Genomic DNA, 25626 nt, shown 5'->3' with positions numbered 1-25626 from the left:
ACTGACCCTTCAAGTTCATTAGCATTTTGGTAATTGCACTATCTCATTTGGCATCCCTCTTAAAAAATCAGATTAAACTGTACAGTCAGACTAATCCCCCCCTTTTGAATTGTAGTAAATTTCAAAACTGAAATAAAAGCAAATTGTCATTTCCCTCCCCCACAGAATATTCATGGTTAATATGCTTGTTGGCAAATGATTATAAAAGTTCTAGGTTTTTAAAGAGCTGCTCTGTACGATATTCACTTAAAAAAAAAAATTCTGCTGCTGAACCATAAATTACACAGTACACCTTATTCCTCATGAAAACAACATAGCATTTGCATCAAACCTATTATCACTGTGTTCTGTTGCCTGGATACTGTAAATGGGAAGCCTAATGTAGTTTTAGACAGACATTTAAATTGCAGAAAGCAATCATACAGTTCTGCATAGAATGTATTATAAACAAAGCATTTTACAGTCTTCGGTTGTTCGTTGCCTCTCCAACGGAAGTTGTAGGTAACTTTTCCTAGATAAAATTGGGTATGGGTTCAAAATTACCAAGCTCACTTTCACCCCACCCACCCACAACCTCTTAGCCTTTGCGTTAAATGCTCTTTGTACATGTAGAACGAACTTATCCTTAAAAATTAGCAGGATAGACAAAATAAAGTACCCCGTGCACCCAAATAGTTAAACTATGAAACTCACTCTCAGAAGTAGCGGTGGCCACCAAATTGGGTGGGTTTGAAAGAGGATTAGGCAAATTTGGTTACGGTAAAGGTATCCACAGTTATGAGCCACAATGGCTTCCTCGTGCTTCTATTGCTGGAGGTTGCATGCCTGTGAATGCCAGCTGTTGGGAATCACAGGTGGAGAGAGTGGGGCTGCCCTTGGTTTCTGGTTGGCCACTGTGAGAAGAGGATGCTGGGTAAAAGAGAGGCCTTTGGTTCTTCTTCTGTCCTTAAACACTTCCCAAGCAGGGGAGGTAAAGAGACTGAAAAGGCCTGCTTGGTCACATTTGTCAGCCCTGCTTCCACCAGAGGCGCCGTCTTGCACCTAAGATTGGGGGGGGGGCTGACATGTGCTGCACATGTGCTGTTGCATCGTTGGGAGGAGGCCAAGTGCAGTGCGACTTCCTCTCTTGCGCTCAGGAAGAGGCAGCCACTGAACTGTGCCTTGCTTGGCCCCGCACTCAGCCTCCTCTGCCTCCTCAACATTGAGGGGGCCTGGCCCTCTGCCAGCCAATATGGAGACACCTCCGCCTCTAGGAGTTGGCATGCCTAGCCTCCACCATATTCCTTGGGCTTGCCATACATTCAGAATGTGTGAGAAGGGGGTCCTATGCACATAGATTACTACGCCCGTTAAGCATGTGGCTGAGGGATGCATTAGCTGAGAGGCGCTCTCCCTGTCAGTGTGCAAAAGGTGTGGATTCGAACACTTGAGGTGGCATTCAACTAGTTTTACTCGAAGTTAGAGCTAGTGAAGTTAATGGACCTAACGTAGTCATGTTCACTGATTTTGATGGGTGAACTCTGAGTAAAGCATAAGCTGACTGGGAGTCCTATCTCTGTGTTTGCCGTCAGCATATGCATCTTTTTTTCTCCTGGTTTTTTGAGTGGCCCAATAATTCAATAGGCAATTTGATGCTGTCATTTCAGTGTTGTCTTTATGCGATTTTAAAAACTGAGCAACTCTTTTGATTTTGTACGATACTTTGAGGGGTTTTTTTTTAAAAAAGCAGCATACAACACTTAAAATAAACAAACACAACACAGGCACATGAATTATAGCACCCACCTGCTCCCATGCAAAGACATGTTGGTTGAAGTAGAACTGGATCTGCTCATTGGCAATGTTGATGCAGAGCTGTTCAAATGAATTCTTTTTGAAGTTTTCAAAACCAAAGATGTCAAGAATCCCAATGTTCAGCCCTTCGTCATTTCCGCTGAAATTTACAGAATTTGCACATTAGATTCTCCAGCGCCATTTGGTTACTTCACGTCAGCTTCAACCTCACAGCTACTTCAAAAACATAATTATTACATGTCTGGTTTAACACAGTTGGGAGTCAGCAACCGGGCAGAGTCTCCTCCAGTTTGAGATGCTGACAGAGTCTAATGTGCTGTGTGCCAAGGAGAGTCAGCTGGAGACCGAGGATGTCTAACTACAAACCCTTTATTTCTGAATGTAAGAGTGGACACAAGATCAGCCAGTCCTTGCTCCTGGGCAAAGAGTGTTCATAGAAGGCACAAGTATTTGCATATCCCGTGGGTTAATTTGCATTGCAAATCTGAATTTACAAAGGCATCTTGCTCTACACAGCAATGTATCCTGGCTGAATCAGGACAAAAGCCCCTTGCTTAAAATATATGTAAGAGATTGGCTGCAACACCGACAATTAAACAAGGTATTTAAAGAAGATAAAAAGAAAGGATTCAGCTATACTTTATCTAGATTCCAAAGTGAAATCATTGAAGATAATACAAAACTCCTAAGGAAAGCATATAAGTTGCTACAGTATTAGAGTGGGAAACTAAAGATGAGGAAGTCAAAAGTGTGATGATAAAGTGGGCACAAGACCTGGGACACAATATACAAATGGAAGATTGGGAAAAATTATGGAAATCTAATTTAAAATTTACTGATTGCATATTGTTAAAAGATAATTATATGAAGATGATGTATAGATGGTATATTACCCTCTAACAATGGCAAAAATGCATATAGCAGGCTTTTAAAAATGTTGGAAGTGTAAAGAAAAAGAGGGTACGTTTTTACATATGTGGTTGAATTGTAAAATAATCGAGAAATATTGGGAAATGATATATAATGAAATGAAAAAGATGTTTAAAATAACCTTTGTTAAAAGCCCAGAAGCCCTTTTATTAGGCATTATAGGTCAAGACCTGCCGAAAGAGAAGAAGAAAAATTTCATGTACGCGACAATAGTGGCCCAAAAGTGGAAAAGCGCCGAGATACCAACCAAAGAAGAATGGCAAGACAAACTTATGGACACTACGCCAAAATGACTGAGAGACTGAGAGATAAAGACAATAGAGACTTTAAAAAAGAATGGGAACCATTTGTGACCTGTTTACAGAAATATTGCAAAGAAATGAACTCACTAGCAGGATTGATTAAACACTTGCGGGTACCAATTGCGGGTACCAATTCATGAGCGCCTTTGCCCTTGCATGTCCAATAAGGTAGAATCTGTCACTCACATCCTTTTATTCTGTGAATTTTATAGTGAAGAACGAGCTCGACTCCCCCCCCCCTTTTATCAAAATTTATACCCTTACAATATTATTTGGAATTCTCCTCCAAAATCTTACGAAAATTCCTTCTGGAAGATTCCTCAAGTCCAGTATCATATGATGTGGCCAAATTCTGCACTTTAGCTATTAAGAAACGTAAATCTCTTCTATTGAATAATACATTGCAAATTCCTTTTGTGTAGCTGTTCTGCTTCTGGTGATGTTATTGCTGATTTTTTGTTTGGAATTATGGTACTTTGTATTGCTGGCTTTTGCTGTAATAAAACTGAACTGAATTAAACACTTACAATTACAAAACAGAAAACAGAAAGGACCTAATTTAGAATATACAGTATTAAGGTATAACCAAAAAGCAGGAAAATTATTATACAACAAACCAGAAGAGGAAGTTGAGGGAAGTTGAGGGTTACTTGGGTCTGTGTTTATACTTGAGATGATGTGATTGTGATGAAGGACAAAAGCCCCTTGAATTGCCGGGCTAACCGTATCATAGAATAGGAACATAGGAAGCTGGTTTATAATGCCAAGCCACTGGTCCATCAAGTGCAGCATTGTCTACAGTGATTGGCAGCAGCTCTCCAGGATTTCAGGAAGGGGACCGTTCCAGCTCTACCTGGAGATGCTGGGGATCAAACTGAGACCTTCTGCGTACAAAGCAGATGCTCTGCAACCTCCTAGCATGCAAAGGTTAGTATGAAACCAAAGTTGGTTTAACACTCTTATGTCAAAAAGTCCTAAACAGACATGAAGGCAATGGGTTTGCATGTCAAATTCAAGAAATAAAAATGATAAAACATATGAACTTTATATTCCAAACGTTACTGTTACCATAAAGTGGTAAAACCTGAGCTGGAAGCTACTACTGTACTTCTAAATTTAGAGCCACAGCCGAGTCACACTATACTTTTTTAACATGGTCAAATCAATATGCATTTACTTTTGAGTGGATATGAATGGATTATACAGGCCTTGGGAATTGCACAAAATGCAACCAGGTCACAAGGCAACACAACCTGACAAACTTATAGAATTAGGCTAAACTAGGACACAGCAATTTGTAAGCCAGGCTACTTGTCAAAGTGACTCAACATGTTCAAGTCCACCGAGGGCGGGGAAATCTTTTTTTTTTTTTGTAAAAATGTTCACGGATGCTCTTGCAAACAAGAGGAAGGTACAGTTCACCCAATTTTCTGAATTGAACCAGCATGGCTATTCTATATTGGAATACTTTAAAAAACTATCCTTTGTCCTTGCCAGCCTATAGTTTAAGACCACATTGACTATATGAAAGTATAGGAGGTGGATAAGAAATACTAAAATAGGGTACTTGGTAAAGATGTCTACTTCCACACAGTTGGAAGGCAACTGTCCTTGTTTGGTAGAGAATAGCCACATACCTACCCCCCCCACCAGATGTCACCTATGACATTAGTGCATCATGCAGTTGGCAAATTCATAAGGTCTCACCCATTTTCTTTTTAGGGGAAAGTATCACACAATCTGGTGTTTACATGATTGCATAGCTGCAAAGGAGCACCCACGTCACATGCAATATTGGGTTGGTTCAGACGTAATGCTTTTTATGCTGCACAACATGGTTTGGAGGAACATCAGCACACACATCCCTTCTTCCTTCTCCTTCTTTTTCTCATGTTTTCAGATTCCATTAGTTCCTGCCTGTTTCTGCAAACCACAGTTTACCATTACACACACAACAGTGAACTATTGCTTGTGCTTGCCCTTCAACCCAGAATTTAAATCATGATAAAACCATGGGTGTAACTACCGGTATGGTTTGGAGGGTGAAAACTAATCCAAGGTTGCTGTTACATTACATCGGTTTGGTCCATTTTCTGCAAGGTGGAGAGGAAGGAGCACATCTGCGTCTGCACTGCATGAACGTTATCACTACCCAGGCAAATGAAATGTCTGAACCTAAGACAGCAACCTGTAGTGAATTCTCAAGGCAGGTTTGTCATGAGTGGCACACAAGGCAGCTTGAAACTGCCTTCATGTGGTGGATGCTCCCTGCAGCTGCTGCAACACATAGAATAGCACATTGCATGGATCACTATGATCACACTGTCAGTTTTTACACCTTTAGCAGCAGCTGCCAAAAACACCAGCTGACACCCAATCCACATGATGAGCTCTTCTTTTCTCTCTGCTGCAGGTATAAGCTACCACACACAGAAGCCATTGCCAGTGCATATCACAGGCTCATTGCAATGCATAAATCAGACCTTATGCTTGCATACTGGGATGCAGAATGGAAGAGGTTAGGCTTCTATATGCATGGAGTGGTCGAGTGAGCCCAAACTGTGAATTTAAACCTAAGGGAGACATGAGGCAAGGGTAGGGTTGCCAGACTCAATAGAGGACAGGACTTCTGTGCCTTTAATTGCCCTGCTCTCTTTTGAGTCTGGAAACCTTAAAGAGAAAGCAGCAGACCCTTCGCTTGGAAATTAAACAAAGGGTCTGCTGGTTTCTCTTTAAGGTTTCCAGACTCAAAAGAGAGCAGGGCAATTAAAGGCACAGAAGTCCTGTCCTCTATTGAGTCTGGCAAGGGATGTGGCTAAAAGAGACATGTTTGTGCTGCTGAGAAGCACAACTACAAATGAACTGTTCACTCTTGTCTTGTTCTTGCTTCATTTGCAAAAGCTTAGAATAGAGTATCTTAAAATTGGGTTTGGGAATAGCTAGTGAAATTGGTATTGTATTCCATTTTAAATTTCTGGTCTGGATGACCGTGGTCTCGAGACATTACAAATACTATGCATTTCACATCAAAACAAGGTTCTGTTTCTTACGAGAGAGAAAAAAGCCTTACCTTAAAAATGTACCTGGCTTGAGCAGCGCATTGATGCGGTTGACTATCCAACTAAAAAGACGCCCGTACAAGGCTTTGGCTGTGGCATCTCTTACATCGAAAGCTTTTTCCATCGTGTTGGGCCGTATAATAGTTTCCCCTCGGGCCACCACACAATGAGAGGTTAGAGCTTCTTGCAATTCATCTGCCTGTATACACAGCAAAGATGCGGCTGGAAAACGGAGGAATGGTGTCACGTCCATAATGTATCAAACGTTTCTTAATTTTATATGTAAAAGCTCCCTACAAGAGGCGAGGGAGACCCCAGGACCACAGACTGGATACCACATGCATTTCATTAAGCACGCTGGGTCCCCTTCCACCCATCAACTGTACAGCGGGAAGTAGCTGAGAAGGAAAAGGGCTTTGATGTTGTGCAAAGTAGGAATACTGCAGCTCCTTACTCTGCAAGAAGTTCAAAACAGAGGGGGAAATACACCAGCCAAAAGGTAGACGTGTGTTCCTTACAAATATACAGAAAGAGTCTATGCGTTTTACAACTGTGTATTTGTAATTTTCACGATGCAATTGCATCTGGCTGTTTGAGGCTTTAAATAAGGCAGGGCTTGGATTTCACCTGCGCATTTCATTATCTGCATTCTTCTGTAAGGGCTATTGAGTTCTTTTGGCTTCGTGCAATCTGGGCTGATAAAGGGTGCTGCCAGTTTTATAGCCTTGTTCTCATGATATCACTTCCCAATGGCTATATCTCCCTTTATCTATGATCACTGAAACTGGGGTGGCCTAACCCATGTCCCTCCTTCCCCAAATGCTTCCCAAACACATTATGCAAACAACAGCAGCACACCAACAAATCAACCACAACTAATCATCCCAGAAGGGCACTTGACAGAACAGGGAACAGTGTTACTAAAGTCCACAGAGCTCTCCAAGTTGCTATCCCCCACTGTCTCACACCAAGGGAGGACCAGCCTTCTGTCAGTTACAGACTCTCACTCTGAAGGCATCCGGTGTCTTTCTTTGTTGCACAGGCCCTCGCCCTGTGCAGGAAACCAGACATGCACCTTAGGCCTTCCCACTATCTAACCTCCTCCAAGTTGTTGTTGGTGGGGAATAGAAGGGGGTAGTGTTCTCACTGCTGGGACTCATGAAGAGATGAAACTCTACAGTGTCACCCGTGTTGTGTAGACTCTGCCAGCAAAGGGCTGCAGGGCTTCTATGCTCCCTGGCCCAGCAAGGAGCTGATCCAAGAGGCTGCAAGACTGAGTGCAGCTTCTCTCTGGACTATGGGCCCATTCCTTACCACACTTGCCAGGGACCTCAGCTGTCCCAAAAGGCAAAAACTTAACCACCCAGATGCTCAGATACTGAGCCCCAGGAAAGATCTTCTCCAGCCCCCCAGTGCTACAGCTATTCATCTCAGGAAATAATCTCAAGGTTGAGGGTCACAGGAGGAAAGTCCCTACTCAAACTCTAGACCAGTGTTTCCCAAACGTGGGTCTCCGGCTGGTTTTGGACTTCAATTCCTATAATCCCTGACCACTGGTCCTGCTTAGCTAGGGATGATGGGAGTTGTAGGCCAAAAACAGCTGGAGACCCAAGTTTGGGAAACACTGGTCTAGGCTTTCAAAAAAATCATGCGGCCTGTTGTGGGAGACACTGAGCTTAGCTCAGTTGGTAGAGCATGAGACTCTTAATCTCAAGCTCATGGGTTCAAGCCCCACGTTGGGAAAAATATTTATGTATTGCAGGGAGTTGGACTAGATGACCCTCACAGTCCCTTCCAACTCTACAATTTTATGATTCTGTGAAAAAGCAGGCCATCACAGCCCCATTAGCTGCTTTAAAAACATGTGGAGTTTGTTAAGAGGCTGGGCCCAGGCTGTGTAGAGCTTTTCAAGCAATGAGGTAAGATTTCTGCAATATGCAGATAAGTCTGGAGCTCATAATTATGGAGACAGTTCACAAAAGGCATTTAATTATTATAAAAAGGAAAGAAAACTCACAGTTCTCCAGAGGCATTGGATTGGAAATGATGCTCTTGTCAATCATGTACTCGGTTACTACGGAAGAGAATTCGATGTTGCCCACGTTTAAAATGGCAGCAAGGATGCTGTATACGCTCCCTAGTTCCTGAAAGACAGATGCACAAAAACATTCCAATTCATAGCCTTATAATTGACACCCCAGGCAACAATCACAGCATTCCATTTCTTCATTTTAATATCCAACTTGCATTTAGAGAAACAGCGTTTTACCAGTGGCTGCACCCTCTTCAATTTGCTTTAACTTTACAGTGCAGCTTGAATGTTGTTGTTTTTTTTTAAAAAAAGGTATGGCATGGAGGTTATATAGCTAATAGGGTAAGAATAGTTCTATTCAGTACTCAATGGGTATGTTTTTCTGGATCCCCCCCCCCCTTTTAGGGCTTTTCTTCTAAACATCTTTCTGATTCTGCAAATCTTAGGGTTAGGGAAACAAACAAACAAACAAACAAACAACCGACCTACTACCCATGGGCTTGCATTTTGATTCTTTTTCTTTTGAAGAAATAATCACCCACTATGTCTATTTGTAAATTATTCCGATAAATGGAATGAAATGATTACATTGACTTCTGATTACACCGACTTCTGTCATTACACTGTGTTACATGCATTGCAGCTGACATCCTTTGTACCCTTTACTGATCTCTTGTAAGGCGCGATTACTTTTATTCCCAACAGCCCTTTTCCTGCATCTTGTGTGTGTGTGTGTGTGTTGCCATGTAACCTTCAGTTTGATTTTAAAGGAACAAAGGAATATATAGGCTATGTGTTTACCGCACAGGGACCTGCCACTCTGTTAAAAAGGGAGAGATTTTCTGAAATGCTTAGGGGGGTTATTTTGACCATACTGCAATCAGGTTCTGCCCCAGAGCCTTTCTAAACATAGCAGAATCCGGAGGAAACAGAAGTCTAAAGAAGACATTTCTGGGGGCTTCACTTTTTCACGCACTACCAGGTAATTTCCCCCCATCCTGTGCACCCAGAAAAGAAAAGTGCTGTCAATGGAGAGGCAAAACCTGCTGTGTGTGTGGCTATAGCTCAAATTCCCTCTTAAAGGAGCACAAATTAGACAAGCCAGCCTCTTCTGTTTGGAAACAGGGTACGCGGCTGAAACCTAGGAAGAAGACATTACAGCTCATCCCACTTGTGTGTGCTTCAAGGGCTAATTTTGCCTGATGAAAAGCTTGTTGAAATTACAGTCTTTTGTACTAGCTGGTCCGAAAAAACCAAAGCTGACACTGAACACGATTTCATGGCAGTGTTCACAAATCACAGTAAGGCATTAACTATACACAAGCAAATTGGACAGGAGTTGCTCCTCCTACTCATGCTGGGACAAAAGAAACCACAAATCCCTAGATTAGCTGTACATATTGTTGCATGCCACCCCAATTTCTGAGCAGTAAAAGATTCCGGGGGTTCCAGATGCTTACAAAGGGTTTGCGTTTCCTTTTGGGAATGAGGCACAGCAGAGACTGTGGTGTCTTTATGTTATAAGCTTTATTTACACACATATACAACCAGTGGCGTAGCAATCCCAGATGGTACCAGGTGCTGCGCCTGTGCGGCACCCCATACGGACTGCGCACGGGCTGCTGCTTGAGCACAGTGGGCAGCATCCCGTATGGACGGCGCACGAGACTGGTAGCCTGTATGGACTCCGCACCCTTGAAACAAAGCACGTGCTGGCTGAGCAGGTGAGCGAGCAAGCCAGCCGCCACGCCAAGCAAGGCTTTTTACTGGGAGGTGGGGCTCGGCTTGGGAGTTGGGGGGGCACACCAAGTGTCACCCCCCTCCAGGGTGTCACCTGGGGCACACCTTGCTGTGCCCCTGTATACAACCTGAGCCTTTGATGGAGGGGCTCACAACATCAACACCAAAAGAGGGTCTTGCTTCTCCCATAGACACAGCCTTGGATTCTAGCAGAAATCAGGCCTGACACCCTCTCTGCCTTTCCAGACTTATATTGCATCCAGTTTCTAGCTCACATCACTCAACTCTCTGTTTTGTCTTTCCAAATAATAGACAGCTGAGGGAGGGAGGCCTACCCATTTTGCCTCTGGCACAGAGTCACTCTCTTTGTTCCCTTAACAAGCCATACCTAGTGCTTACCGTAGCTGCCAAGTATCCCGTTTTTCGCGGGAAACCCCTGGATTTTAATCCGTTTCCCACTGTTCTCCCAAATGGAGAAAAATCCCAGAAATCCCCCAGATTTCCTACCTGCCAGGGAGCCTCCATTTTGGGTGCTGCTCTGCTCAAGATGGCCACCGGGCATGCGTAGAAGCGACTTCCGGTGCCGCTCTGCCCTATTTCCGGTGCCCACACATGGGAAGAGCGGCCCCGGAAGTTGCTTTTATGCAACCTCTGGTGCCGCGCCGCTGCTGATCCCGCATTTTTCAGCGGGAGACTTGGCTTAGTGGGCATTACCAGGCTGGCTTGGATATTCCAGCAATTGAATCCATGCTGGATCCAGGAATTAGAAGGGAAGCTCTGACATACAGCTTATCTGTGTGCCCCCCCCCCCACTCACAGTAATATGAGCTAGGAATTGTAGTTTGTTTTGCTACCAAGCAACCGTGCTCCATAGTCAACTGATTATGATTTGTTGGCGTGCAGACTCACAACATGAAGCCACCACCAGCTGCCACCTTTGGGGAAGTACTCTAGAATGGGGTGGCCAACCTTTTCTGGACCAACAGCTCACTCCTTGGCTAGAATCTGAGGGCTACAATCTTAGACATACAGACCCTCCTCCTTAGCTAATCCATGCAGATCAGCTGAGAAGGGGGTGTTACATACCCTCCAACATTTCTCCGGTGAAAATAGAGAGGTCCCATTCCCTACTGATAATTTTACTATTTATACCCCACACATCTTGCTGGGTTGCCCCAGCTACTCTGGGTTGCTTTCCAACATATATTTAAAATGTAATAAAACATTAAACGTTTTAAAAACTTCCCTATACATACACACTCACATTTCTCAAATGAAAATAGGGACATCCTAAGGAAAAGCAGGACATTCCAGGATCAAATCAGAAACTGGGACGGCTTCTCTAAATCAGGGAAATCTCAGGAAAATAGGGACACTTGGAGGGTCTGGTGTTATTGCCCCTCTCTGCTCATCAAACAGCTGATCTGATGACAAGAGAGGAGATGATTTGCATTTCAGCCACTCTAGCACTGTGTCCAATATACTCCCCTTCTTTTTGCCACTGCCTCCAAAATTAGTGGCATCTTGGGGGGAGAAATTAGTGTGGGGGTTGGATCAGGCCCCTGAACTGGGAGCGAGACACCCACTACTCTAGAAATGATTGGCAACCTTCATACACGCTACTGTCAATCAAGGCCTACTTCTCTCTCTAAGGTGCACAAGTTAAAATATCACTGACACTCACCTCCATCGTAAACCCAATCACCTTGAAGCACTGTTCAATTAATTCAAACTGGGATTTGTAGAAGCTATTGTTCATGAAATCTTGTACAGTTCTAAGATGTTCATTTTGTAGATACCTAGAGAGATGATGGGGACAGGGAAAAGAGTATGAGAAATTGTGAATAAACTTCACTCTACGTTTCAAAAGGCTCACTCTAGCAAAGGCAGCCCACTTAAGCATTTATCCTAAAGAATGCAATACAAATGGAATGTTATACCTGGGAGGTTTATTTTCTGGCAATTTGTAATGAGCTAGTTTTTTCTTCTCAGCCAAACCAGCATAGATGTAATAGAAAATATGAAAATTCTTCTCTCCTCTGAAATGGGAAAAAAAAACACCACACACCAGACACCAATATGGCAATTATTGAAACACAATCAACACATTGAACCAGTAATGTCTAATTTCTGATTGTCTTCTACTATTATAAAATTTATTTTATATGAAATGTTTTCCCACTGCCTTTCAGGGCAACAAGCCCTCCCAAAACAGCTTACAGTAGAATTGAAACAGCTAACAAATGCAATAAATGATAATACCGTAATAATCATAGAAGTAGTTTAGCCCAACTCAGGGGAATGCGAAATCATGATTCCCATTCCACTGTTAACGCTTAACCCACAGAAATCAATGTGTTGGTCATTTACACAGAGCTTAGATCAGGCTTCCTCAACCTCGGCCCTCTAGATGTTTTGAGACTACAATTCCCATCATCCCACTGGTCCTGCTAGCTAGGGATCATGGGGGTTGTAGGCCAAAAGCATCTGGAGGGCCGAGGTTGAGGAAGCCTGGCTTAGATGTACAGGCCCAAGCTACATGGGCATTAGCCTACATAAAATGTAAATAATAATAATAATAATAATAATAATGAGATCCAGCGCCGAGGGCCTTTGGTTTCCACACTGCAAGAAGCAAAGCTACAGGGAACCAGGCAGAGGGCCTTCTCGGTAGTGGCACCCGTCTGTGGAACGCCCTCCCATCAGAGGTCAGAGAGATAAACAAACTACCTGACATTTAGAAAATACCTAAAGGCAGCCCTGTTTAGGGAAGTTTTTAATCTGTGATATTTTAATGTATTTTAATGTGTGTTGGAAGCCGCCCAGAGTGGCCGGGGGGGGGGGGGACCCAGCCAGATGGGTGGGGCATAAATAATAATAATAATAATAATAATAATAATAATAATAATAATATACACAGTTCAGGTTATGCACAATGCAATTTCAGAGGCTACATCCAAGGTGTCTGATTGGGCTAGTCCAGGCACCCACAAACTTTGCCCTCCAGATGTTTTGGGACTACAACTCCCATCATCCCTAGCTAACAGGACCAGTGGTCAGGGATGGTGGGAACTGTAGTCCCAAAATATCTGGAGGGCCGAGTTTGGGGATACCTGGGCTAGGCAGATGGAGTCCCACCCCAATGACATGTAGGCTGTACTACCCTTAGAGTTTGTTTGAACCAAGCCTCCCTCTCTCTTTCCCACAGCCAGAAAAGCACCTCCTTTGTTTTCCTTTTACTTACACAGCTTGATGTATGACTCTTGATTTTTCTAGGAGGTATTCTGAAATCAGAGCACTTACAACAGTTCCACTGGAAGTGAATTTCATTTCTAGGTATTTCCCAAATCTGCTGGAATTATCATTAATAATAGTGCCTGCATTTCCAAAAGCCTCCAGCAGATTGTTGACTTGGAGAATTTTTTCTTGAAGTGTCCTGTTATTAGCCTAGATGCACATTCCAAAACAACAACAACAACAACAACAATAAGGAAAATGCTTAGAATTTTAAAACACAAACGTAATTTTTCAGAATAGCGACAGAATAGCACTCCTTTCCTATGTGGGGTGTCCACCATCAATAACTAGCAGAAAGTAAGGGCTAGTTTGCCTATTAGTTCCTTGACTAGGGGAATATATTTATTTGAACCGCTCTCCATCCTGTTGGGGATTTGATCATGTCTGGGACGCAGGTGGCGCTGTGGGTTAAACCACTGAGTCTGGGGCTTGCTGATCAGAAGGTTGGTGGTTCGAATCCCTGCGACGGGGTGAGCTCCTGTTGCTCAACCCCAGCTCCTGCCAACCTAGCAGTTTAAAAGCACGTCAAAGTGCAAGTAGATAAATAGGTACCGCTACAGTGGGACTATTTCCTGTAGTAGAAATGGAGTGGCCCTCATAGTCAACAAAAGAGTGGCAAAAGCTGTAATGGGATGCAATCTCAAAAATGACAGAATGATCTCGACACGAATCCAAGGCAGACCTTTTAACATCACGGTAATCCAAGTTTATGCACCAACTACCGGTGCTGAAGAAAGTGAAATTGACCAATTCTATGAAGACCTACAACACCTTCTAGAAATGACACCAAAGAAGGATGTTCTTCTCATTACAGGGGATTGGAATGCTAAAGTAGGGAATCAAGAGATAAAAGGAACAACTGGCAAGTTTGGCCTTGGAGTTCAAAATGAAGCAGGGCAAAGGCTAATAGAGTTCTGTCAAGAGAACAAGCTGGTCATCACAAACACTCTCTTCCAACAACACAAGAGACGACTCTACACATGGATATCACCAAATGGGCAGCATCGAAATCAGATTGATTATATTCTCTGCAGCCAAAGATGGAGAAGCTCTATACAGTCAGCAAAAACAAGACCTGGAGCTGACTGTAACTCAGATCATCAGCTTCTTATAGCAAAATTCCAGCTTAAACTGAAGAAAGTAGGAAAAACCACCGGGCCAGTAAGATACAATCTGAATCAAATCCCTTATGAATACACAGTGGAAGTGAGGAACAGGTTTAAGGATTTAGATTTGGTGGACAGAGTGCCGGAAGAACTATGGATGGAGGCTCGTAACATTATACAGGAGGCAGCAACGAAAACCATCCCAAGGAAAAGGAAATGCAAGAAAGCAAAATGGCTGTCCAACGAGGCCTTACAAATAGCGGAGGAGAGGAGGCAAGCAAAATGCAAGGGAGATAGGGAAAGATACAGGAAACTGAATGCAGATTTCCAAAAAACAGCAAGGAGAGACAAGAGGGTCTTCTTAAATGAGCAATGCAAAGAAATAGAGGAAAACAATAGAATGGGGAAAACCAGAGATTTGTTCAAGAAAATTGGAGATATGAAAGGAACATTTCGTACAAAGATTACCATAATCAAGGACAAAAGTGGTAAGGACCTAACAGAAGCAGAAGACATCAAGAAGAGGTGGCAGGAATACACAGAGGAATTATACCAGAAAGATATGGAGGTCTCGTACACCCCAGGTAGTGTGGTTGCTGACCTTGAGCCAGACATCTTGGAGAGTGAAGTCAAATGGGCCTTAGAAAGCACTGCTAATAACAAGGCCAGTGGAAGTGATGATATTCCAGCTGAACTATTTAAAATTTTAAAAGATGATGCTGTTAAGGTGCTACACCCAATATGCCAGCAAGTTTGGAAAACTCAGCAATGGCCAGAGGATTGGAGAAGATCAGTCTACATCCCAATTCCAAAGAAGGGCAGTGCCAAAGAATGCTCCAACTACCGCACAATTGCGCTCATTTCACATGCTAGTAAGGTTATGCTTAAAATTCTACAAGGCAGGCTTAGGCAGTATGTGGACCGAGAACTCCCAGAAGTGCAAGCTGGATTTCGAAAGGGCAGAGGAACCAGAGACCAAATAGCAAACATGCGCTGGATTATGGAGAAAGCTAGAGAGTTCCAGAAAAACGTCTACTTCTGCTTCATTGACTATGCAAAAGCCTTTGACTGTGTCGACCACAGCAAACTATGGCAAGTTCTTAAAGAAATGGGAGTGCCTGATCACCTCATCTGTCTCCTGAGAAATCTCTATGTGGGACAAGAAGCTACAGTTAGAACTGGATATGGAACAACTGATTGGTTCAAAATTGGGAAAGGAGTACGACAAGGTTGTATATTGTCTCCCTGCTTATTTAACTTATATGCAGAATTCATCATGCGAAAGGCTGGACTAGATGAATCCCAAGCCGGAATTAAGATTGCCGGAAGAAATATCAACAACCTCAGATATGCAGATGACACAACATTGATGGCAGAAAGTGAGGAGGAATTAAAGAACCTTTTAATGAGGGTGAAAGAGGAGAGCGCAAAATATGGTCTGAAGCTCAACATCAAAAAAACCAAGATCATGGCCACTGGTCCCATCACCTCCTGGCAAATAGAAGGGGAAGAAATGGAGGCAGTGAGAGATTTTACTTTCTTGGGCTCCTTGATCACTGCAGATGGTGACAGCAGTCACGAAATTAAAAGACGCCTGCTTCTTGGGAGAAAAGCAATGACAAACCTAGACAGCATCTTAAAAAGCAGAGACATCACCTTGCCGACAAAGGTCCGTATAGTTAAAGCTATGGTTTTCCCAGTAGTGATGTATGGAAGTGAGAGCTGGACCATAAAGAAGGCTGATCGCCGAAGAATTGATGCTTTTGAATTATGGTGCTGGAGGAGACTCTTGAGAGTCCCATGGACTGCAAGAAGATCAAACCTATCCATTCTTAAGGAAATCAGCCCTGAGTGCTCCCTGGAAGGACAGATCGTGAAGCTGAGGCTCCAATACTTTGGCCACCTCATGAGAAGAGAAGAATCCTTGGAAAAGACCCTGATGTTGGGAAAGATTGAGGGCACTAGGAGAAGGGGACGACAGAGGACAAGATGGTTGGACAGTGTTCTCGAAGCTACGAACATGAGTTTGACCAAACTGCGGGAGGCAGTGCAAGACAGGAATGCCTGGCATGCTATGGTCCATGGGGTCACGAAGAGTCGGACACGACTAAACGACTAAACAACAACAACAGTGGGAAGGTAAATGGCGTTTCCGTGTGCTGCTCTGGTTTGCCAGAAGCGGCTTTTCATGCTGGCCACATGACCTGGAAGCTATACGCTGGCTCCCTCGGCCAATAATGCGAGATGAGCGCCGCAACCCCAGAGTCGGTCATGACTGGACCTAATGGTCAGGGGTCCTTTTACCTTTCAGGATGCAAAAAAAAGATGTGGTAGGGCTTTATTTCCAAGTTGGTGGCTGAGCTGGCATGGTACAGGATGGCTGATGGCAAAGACATAAGTAAAGAAGTCTAGGATATGTCTTACCCTTCCAAGGACAGTCAACTGCTGAACCAGAAGATGGGCACTTTGTGTCTTCCCTGCTCCACTTTCTCCAGATATGACAATACACTGAAGGCAAGAGTGAAAGAGCACATGCTATAACCAGCTATCTTCACAACCCTGAGGGGAATATCAAACCCGGCCCACCATTACCACTACCTGATCAGAGCTGAATGTGACCATGGACTGGTATGCGATATCAGCCACAGCAAAGATGTGAGGAGGGTTGGCAGTCCGTTTGGCCCCAATGTACAGTTTGGAATGCTGAAAAGTTAAAAGAAAAATGCTATGTACTCCTCTGTTTTAGACTATCATGGTGTGTCACTGGCCTCATGAGACTGACCAGTTGTGAGTGGTGTTGTTGCCAAAATTTATAATTACCTGGTTCGGAATACAGTACTCATTTGCCTAGCTCAGAATGCTCAGAGGCAATATTCCACTCAACGTTCTCTTCCAACTCAGAGTGAGAAACGAGACTTTGCACAACTTATTCCCTTGTGGCCTGTCTTTCGTTCAAGCGTCGGACATCAATCACTTCTCTGACAGATCTAAGCAAACAGCTCCAGGGAGGACTTTGAAAGCTCCAGGGACATGTGGTCAAGCCCAGTGACGTTACCAAGGGGTGTTTGTTTGTGTGTGTGTGTGTGTGCGCGCAATCACTCAAAATTGCAAGATTTTATTTTCCTACCTGTGTAGCATAAAGGTCTAAGTTCCGAAAAGGATTGACTGCAATGAGAATGTCCCCCACGTAGGTGTAGATCTGATTCTTGGCGTAGCTCTTTTGCAGTTGCTCTGTTACTGTATTCTGTTGGGGTGGGGGACAGAGAAGGACATGTCTATTGATATCTGGCTTTCAAAATTTATTCAAAGGAATTAAGAACCAGGACTTTCGGGCATCTTGATACTACACAGACATCAGAAACATTCTGGAGTCTTGAGCCATATTGCCAACATGCATAATTGTGTGTTCCCTTAATATGTGCTCATTTATCTTCAGTTCTGTGCATCTGCTTTAGTGAGTAGTAGCACAAAAATGTATTAGAGCCACAGGAGACCTCCTACTATGTCACACAGTGAGTCCATCCAGTTCAGTATTGTCTGCAATGACTGGCAGCATTTCTCCAGGGTTTTTCATAAGTAACCTTCTCACTCAGCCCTACCTAGAGATGCTATGGGTTGAATCTGGGGCCTTTAAAGCATGCAAAGTATGTGCTCTATCACTGAGTTATGGCCCATCCTAACTGTGTCTGACTAACTTGTCAACTCTCACCGGCATTAACTTTCCAAGATTCTCCTAATCTGCTGCCTGAGATCTATTCACCCAGTGCTTTTCCAGCTGCACTGGCTCCCGGTGGAGTACAGGGTCAGATTTAAGGTGCTGGTTTTGACCTTTAAAGCCCTTTACGGCCTAGGACCCTCATACTTACGGGACCGTCTCTCCCGGTATGCCCCGCAGAGGACCTTAAGGTCCATAAACAGTAACACCTTAGAAGTCCCGGGCCTGAAGGAAATCAGATTAGCCTCAACTAGAATCAGGGCCTTCTCAACATTGGCTCCGACCTGGTGGAATGCTCTGTTTCCTGAGACCAGGGCCCTGCGGGACCTGATTTCTTTCCTTCCACCTGGCTTTTGGCCTGGAGCCAACCTGATCCCCTCCCCGATTTTCCTTTTCCCTTTCCCTTCTGCATGAGGCTGCATTTTAATTTTAATGTTTATGTAATTTTGTTCTTATGTTGTAATTTTATCAGCTGTTTTATATCCGGTGTTAGCCGCCCTGAGCCCGGCCTTAGCTGGGGAGGGCGGGGTATAAAATTATTATTATTATTATTATTATTATTATTATTATTATTATTATCATTATTAAAATCAGTGGTGTCCATACTTTTTTCAAAGAAGGCCAGATTTGATGAAGTGAAGGACCGTGAGGGCCAACCAAAGGGCCAACCAAAGTTGTTAACTTTTTTTTAGGATTGAAGTTGTTGAGCTTTTTTTTTTTTTTTTTTTAGGATTTTACCCCAAAGGGGAATCTCCGTCATTTCCTTAGTTGCCTTATTTTGTCATTTGTCCCCAGTAAGAAGTAACAGATTGACTCTAATCTAATTTAGCCACTTCAGGTAACATTATGTTGCATATCAGCCACAGTCTTGGCCTTGTGTTGCCCATGATTTTACCTTCACTCTCATCATCTACCATCCCTGTTTTTATACCTGCCTTGCAAAATTCACACAAGACCAGAGAGGAGAGGAGAATGTTGCTACTTCTTTCTCTCATTAGCTACACACGCCATCACATTTAATGACTTTTGCCTTTTGGCAAAAAAACAACAACTTCTTAGCATATGGCTCATCATAGTGCAAATAAATGTTTGGATGAGAACCTAACACCTTAGATTAATTGCATCCATTAGTTCAGCTCAGGTGCCATTAATTGGCTAATGTTGGCAAAGCTGTTTCAGAAGTATAAAACACTTTAGAAATCTACTAATAATGATGAAACACTGACTTGGTGAGTATCAAAATCAGAGGCTAACAGCATTTCCAGGTGGTGGGATTGATTCTTTAAGGCTCTCCAAATGTTGTTGTACTCCAGATCCTATTAACCCCAACCAGCATGACCAATGATCAGGAACATTGGGAACTATAGCCCAACAACACCTGGTCCTATAGTCCACTGACCCCCATGAGGGAAATACAACCCCATCCAGAAATTTAAACCACAGATTGTCCTATCACAGTCCTATCACCCAGGGTGGGTGCCTGTTCTCAGCATGCAGCTTTCCCAATCTACAAAATCCCCCAGCATTTTTTTTCTTTATATAAAAAAAATGTCTTACCTCATCTAGTACTTCCAAGGTTGCCAGATCATCTACATCTTCCTGGTTGGTAGCTGGAGACCTACTGTAATTCCCTTTCTTAGTATGAATACGCTCAAATCTGTTCAAGAAAACAAAAACACGGAAGGATGTGTCTACATGCAAAGAAAAATGCAGGAAGAACAGCAGGGCCGTCCCTAGGCCTGGGCTGGGTGGTGCAATGCACCAGGGCGCCTGGCCACTAGGGGCACTGCTGCTCTGCCCTCCACCTCCCTGCCCATGCCTCGAGCACGCCCTGCGGTGCCAGTGGGAAAAGCTTCTTCCCCCACCCCCTGCAGTCGCCGTGGCCTCTGGCTCCCTCCTCCCACAGCCGAGCACCTCGCACTCGGGAGAGCCGAGCGTGCTGTTTGAGGGGAAATGAAAGAGCAGCTCAAGAGAGCACACGCAAGGAGGTGCCTTCGCCCGCCCCCTTGCCTTGGGAGTGGCAGCGCCCGAAGTCACCGATTGCCTGGCGCTTCGCAGGGAGGCACGATGTAGACCCCCTCTGCCGCCGCCTACTGCTGCCCCCGACACCCGCTGCCTTCGCGGCTTCTCCTGCTGCTCAGCCTGCTGCTCTCTGCCCTTTGCCTGCGGCCAGCTGAGTGCCGGGCTCCGGCGAGGCACAGGTGGGGGGTATTTAATAGGGGCTGGGGTGCCCGGTAGCCAAGCGCGTGGGGGAGCTGCTCTGGAACTTTCCAAAGGAGAGGCGGGGGCGAGCCCTGCGGAGGAGGCTGCAGGTGGTGGGTCACGTGCTCCCTCGGACTCACCGCTTCCTCCTGCCGTCTGGGGGAGAAAGGCTCCTTCCCTCACGATCCCCTTCCCTCCCTTGTGATCTCGTGGCACTCACATACTTTGTATTTTAATAAGGTTGTGGCCAAATATATGCCAAAAACCTTAAAAAGTTCTGTGTGGAGTGTGTTTTACTTTGAGGGGTGGTTTGGGGACCTCGACACGCAATAAATGGGAAACAAAAACAGTTTATTTATGTTTCCTGATTTCTTTTCCCAAGCAGAGGTAATATGCTTGGGAAAATAAAATATAAGAAAAAGATAATAAAAAAGGTCAACAACTCTGGGAAATGGGGGGAGCGGGGCGCCGGAGGGATCTTCGCACCATGGCACCGGATATGCTTAAGACGGCCCTGAAGAACAGTTGCAACATTAGCAATAACCCTGTTCACACCTTCTGCTCATGTTTAGAACCAACCCAATGAGTTGAGGGGAAAAGGGGTAATGTTCATAGCTGCCAAGTCTCCCGTATTCCCCGGGAAACCCCCGTTTTTCCAGCTGTTCCCAGCCAAAAAAACAGATTTTTTTGTTTCCCCCCGGTTTATTCTGGCACAGCGGCCATTTTGGAACTGGGCGGAGCATGCTCAGAAGTGACTTTTGATGCTGCTCCGCCCAGTTCCAAAATGGCTGCAGCGCTACTTCCAGTCTGCTACTTCCGGTCCAGTCCCTTATTTCTCAGGCCGGAACTTGGCAGCTATGGGTAATGTTGCTAAGCTCTGTCCCCATCGCCACCTCTCTTTACAGGTTGAAAGGTGTGAAACAGGGTACCTCCTGTATTTGTTGAGATTCTCTTTGCCATTCAGATCCCTGATCTTCCACCATAGGAAACAAAATGCTTCAGATGCTTTCCCTCTAACTTGGGGAGGGTGGCAGTAATGGTGACAGTGGGCGGAGCTTATGCATATACACACCATACATTTAAAGCACATTCAAAGCATCTCTGCCCCTGAAAGACTCCTAGGAATTATAGTTTACCCTTTACAGAGCCAAAATTCCCAGCATCTGCACACACATCTTCCCCCTGCCCTGCCCTCTGATCTTATGGACAAGATCTTATGGACATTCTCACAAAGAACATGAGTAAAGCTCAAAGGTGACATGAGCTCCACGCACAAAAACGTCTTTTGATAACGCTCTGCTGATCAAATGAAAGGGTCATGGTACGTTGCATGTACATCCTAAGGAACTGCAGGCGGGGGGGGGGGGGTATTCTGATGAGGCTGCAGGCATTTCAATATGGGCAAGTGATGTTTGGGCTTTCACACAAATCTGTTATTTCTGAATCCATTTGCTCAGCAACGCTGTACATGAAGGTCATCTCCTTTCCAATGCCTGTCCTGTCAGCAGGGTGACTTTGATCAAGCAGCTGCCCACAAATGAAAGATGCAGGAAGTGACAGCTTATCTTTCCCATTCTATTCCATCCCACCCACCCACCCCCCGCCAGGAAAGGATGTAGACCTTGAGTCAACTTGTCATTTCCCATTCCTAGTGCCAACCATTACATACTGTGATTTTTTTTATTATTAAAAAAATTTGCTGGCAAATACATAGAAGTGTTGCTAGAATAATTGCCAATGTGGTATATCACATTCAGCCCACAGGTTTTAGCAATGGCTGTAGCCAGGGAGAAACAGAAATAAGCCAAGACGCATGGGGAATCTTCTGTTCCTCCTCTTGCATTTTCCTTCTACCTGGGCTTTCCTCTAAGAACGCCAATTTCATCCCACCCGCTTCACATTCGCTGATGCTGCTCATATATTCAGCTTTGTAGCATAGTTTCAGAGGGAGTTCTTACTTACTGATTCTTTTATGACTAGCTTTAGAAACCAGCTTCATCATGCAATGTATACAGAAGAGACAGATATGAGAACACAATGTTTTGCCTGCTCTAATGTGAAAGGGCATGGATCCCTCGAGGGGTGTGAATGATGCCGCTTCTCTTCATTTGCCCCCAAAGAGTTGATAAAAATAATTCTCCCATCTGACATTGGAGGATGGATTTCCAACCTCCCCACCCCCCATCCCCCCATCCTGCTCACGGGCACTGTAGACAAAAATATCACTTGTTTCACCATCTTAATCTGTGGAATTTTATTCTTTGCCTTTCCCACAGACGTTCAGTTCTATAGGCACTTCCAAAGACCTGACAGGCTGATTCATCAAGGCTGTATCGACAACAGAATGACTCAAGACACTGGTTACAGGTAGGTAGCCGTGTTGGTCTGGATCGAAGTAAAATAAAAAAATTCCTTCAGTAGCACCTTAAAGACCAACTAAGTTTTTATTTTGGTATGAGCTTTCGTGTGCATGCACACTTCTTCAGATACCTTCTTCAGATACCTGAAGAAGTGTGCATGCACACGAAAGCTCATACCAAAATAAAAACTTAGTTGGTCTTTAAGGTGCTACTGAAGGAATTTTTTTATTTGACTCAAGACAGTTATTGTTTCTGCTCAGTTTCTCTCCTCCCTCCTACCACCCCCACTTCATCCCTGCCTTTCAATCAAAGAAAAATGAGGCCACTGGAGCTCTTTCAGTTTCAATTGTCAAAATGAATAAAAGTGATCTTTGATGGCTCCAAAAATAGCGTGGAAAATGCCAAATCCTTGGCAATTTGTTGCCATTTGTAAAGTAATTAGGCTGACATTTATCCCATCGGATCCCAGGGCAGTGTGCAAATGACAAAAACCAAACAGTGTGATGCTTAACTGTGGGTGGTGTTCACCATGGTTTATTGCTTTTACAAGTGAAATGATGGCAATCAGAGTAATCTAAGGCATAGTTTAACTGTGACGTAGGTTACCAACATCCACGGTTAAGCATCATAGTGTTTTGCTTTGGTCATTTGCACACTGCCCTGGGATCCTACAAGAGGCATAGCAACCTCAAAGTCTTCTTCCTCCTACTCCAGTGGTGACTGAAATCTTGGTATAAGCCAGGCATCCCCAAACTGCGGCCCTCCAGATTTTTTGGCCTACAACTCCCATGATCCCTAGCTAACAGGACCTGTGGTTGGGGAAGATGGGAATTGTAGTCCAATACATCTGGAGGGCCGAAGTTTGGGGGTGCCTGGTATAAGCCCACCCACATCCCTGGGCAGGTGTGGATACAACCCCCACCATCACAACTACCTACATCTCTTTCATATGGACACACTGTGGGATGATGCAGAATCCATTCGCAATAAGCTTTTATTTTCAGAATGAAACCTGGTCCTCAATAAGCACTTTTTGTGGGAGCTTGGGGGGGGGGATATGCAACAGATCTAGAACGTGTGTGGACTACATAGAAAAAACAAGAACTCGGCCTCCATTGATTCTGGAATAAAATGCCACATGAACACAGTAGTCTTCTCTCAACACATATTTCCCAACATCTATCGGTCACACCCAGCTCCTTTAACACATCAACAAGCAACATGCTTTCTAGAGCTTTTCTCTAAAGATCTCCCTGTAAATCCTGTCCGAGTTCTTGTAGGGCTGGTTTATGTTTGTGTGAAAAATCTTTTGTAGTGAAACATAATTGGATCGGCTACAAAAACAACAACAACAAAAACCCCAAAGCAGAAGCATCACTACAATCCTTCCTGGACCGGCAAACACAAAACCGGCAGATGAGACAACAGAAGACAAGCTGATCTTGCCAGATAATGCTTGATGGAATAACCTCCTTGTTTGAGTGTCACTTTTAGTCATCTAATTGCTATGCACTGGAGCATGTTAGGATGAGCAAGGCTGCTTTATATGGGTGAACTGTGGAGGAGGAGTGGAAAAAAGAGTGTTGTAGAAGCTAAGGGTAGCCTTTTGCAAACACGCTGAAAGTGTCAGAAGATCGCTGGTTGTGAACACTGATGTGAATGTGATCAAGGAATATCCCACGGGTTATTATGACCTCAAATCAAATACAGGAGAGGGGTGAAGTCAAAATGAAATCTGATTCTATGTGCTGGAACAGTCTTGGACCACAATATGTGTACTTTAAAAGTGAGTGGACCACACAAAGCACATTAGAGTAGAGCTGCTATTTCCCCAGACATTACTGGGATTTCAAAGGTGGAATTGATGTCCGGGGAAAATTCTGAAAAATCATGCGTTTTCTGGCAATTTTTTGGCTCAACAACTTTGGGTTTGTTTTTTTTTAAAAAAAAAAAGCTCAGAAACTTTCAGGGTGTCCTGGTTTTCACTTTTTGAATAATAATAATAATAATAATAATAATAATAATAATAATAATAATAAAAAATTTCTATTTATACCCCGTCCTTCCCGGTTTAGAAACCAGGCTCAGGGCGGCTAACAATAAATATAAAACATCAACCAAAAAACAACTTAAAAACAACGTAAAATACACATCAATATAGCATCACCAGGTCAACTGGCCAAGTTAGTCCTGCTAAGGCCAGCAAGGAGACCAGGGAAAATTTTCATGTGGGGACTCAGAATGGTTTCTTCATAAAAAAGGAAAGGGGAAAGGATGGACAGATCAGGCTAAATTGAAGGCCAGGTGGAATAACTCTGTCTTCCAGGCCCTGCGGAAGGAGATCAAGTCCCGCAGGGCCCTAGTCTCATGGGACAGAGCATTCCACCAGGTCGGTGCCATCACTGAAAAGGCCCTGGCCCTGGTGGAGGATAGTCTGGCTTCTTTAGGGCCTGGGACCCTTAAGCTGTTACTATTTGTGGACCTGAGGATCCAGAAATATGGCAACCCTACCTTAGAGGTAGATATGAGCTTGACACTCAGGAATCAAAGGTCACAGGAATAATCTCTCCAGGGTTGGTTGCCTGCGCTGTAACTTCACACCAGAGTGTAGCATTGGATATCAAGTAGCAGGGAGCCAATGTCTTCAGAATAACTGGGGGAGGTGTAGGTTTTAGCCCTTATGGCTCTGATGTTAGTCTTCAAAATGTGCAAAATCTGGTAGAGTTCTAGGAGTCTGTTAATCCCCACACAATTCTGAGAGGTAGGCTAGGCTGAGAGGCAGTGACTGGCCCAAGGTCACCTAGCGAGCTTCAAGACTGTGTTCTGAACCCTGGTCTTCCGGGTCCTAGTCTGACACTAACTACTACTACACCACAATGGCTCTCATTTTGGGCACCTATATCTTTGTGTTTCATCCAGTGTTTCATTCGAAATACACATTAAGTGTTTACTACTTGTAGGTTTTTTTTAAAGTCACTTTACTGGACCACTGAACTGGAATGCTGTAGGAGGAGAAAATGGAGGAAAGGCTGCCATGAAGCTATTGGCTAGCTGGCTTGTCAGTCAGAACCGGGGCAGAAGGTAGCTGG

The 25626-nt window shown here is 44.1% G+C and overlaps 1 protein-coding gene across 1 annotated transcript in view; it reads right to left on the bottom strand.

Moving 5' to 3' along the window:
• MYO3A (myosin IIIA) overlaps nt 1-25626 on the bottom strand; it is a 116468-nt gene that overhangs the window by 40142 nt on the left and 50700 nt on the right. The window contains exons 10-19 of the mRNA XM_035129373.2: nt 19533-19632; nt 17388-17504; nt 16859-16963; nt 16685-16768; nt 13102-13304; nt 11798-11896; nt 11542-11656; nt 8103-8229; nt 6097-6307; nt 1786-1933 (exon numbers count right to left, since the gene is read on the bottom strand). Of these exons, the coding sequence (XP_034985264.2) occupies nt 1786-1933; nt 6097-6307; nt 8103-8229; nt 11542-11656; nt 11798-11896; nt 13102-13304; nt 16685-16768; nt 16859-16963; nt 17388-17504; nt 19533-19632 (1309 nt within the window). The remainder of the gene's footprint in view (nt 1-1785; nt 1934-6096; nt 6308-8102; nt 8230-11541; nt 11657-11797; nt 11897-13101; nt 13305-16684; nt 16769-16858; nt 16964-17387; nt 17505-19532; nt 19633-25626) is intronic.

Source organism: Zootoca vivipara, chromosome 12 (genome assembly GCF_963506605.1).
Source record: "Zootoca vivipara chromosome 12, rZooViv1.1, whole genome shotgun sequence".
Classification (NCBI taxonomy): domain Eukaryota; kingdom Metazoa; phylum Chordata; class Lepidosauria; order Squamata; family Lacertidae; genus Zootoca; species Zootoca vivipara.
This window is presented reverse-complemented; position numbering and strand designations above follow the sequence as displayed.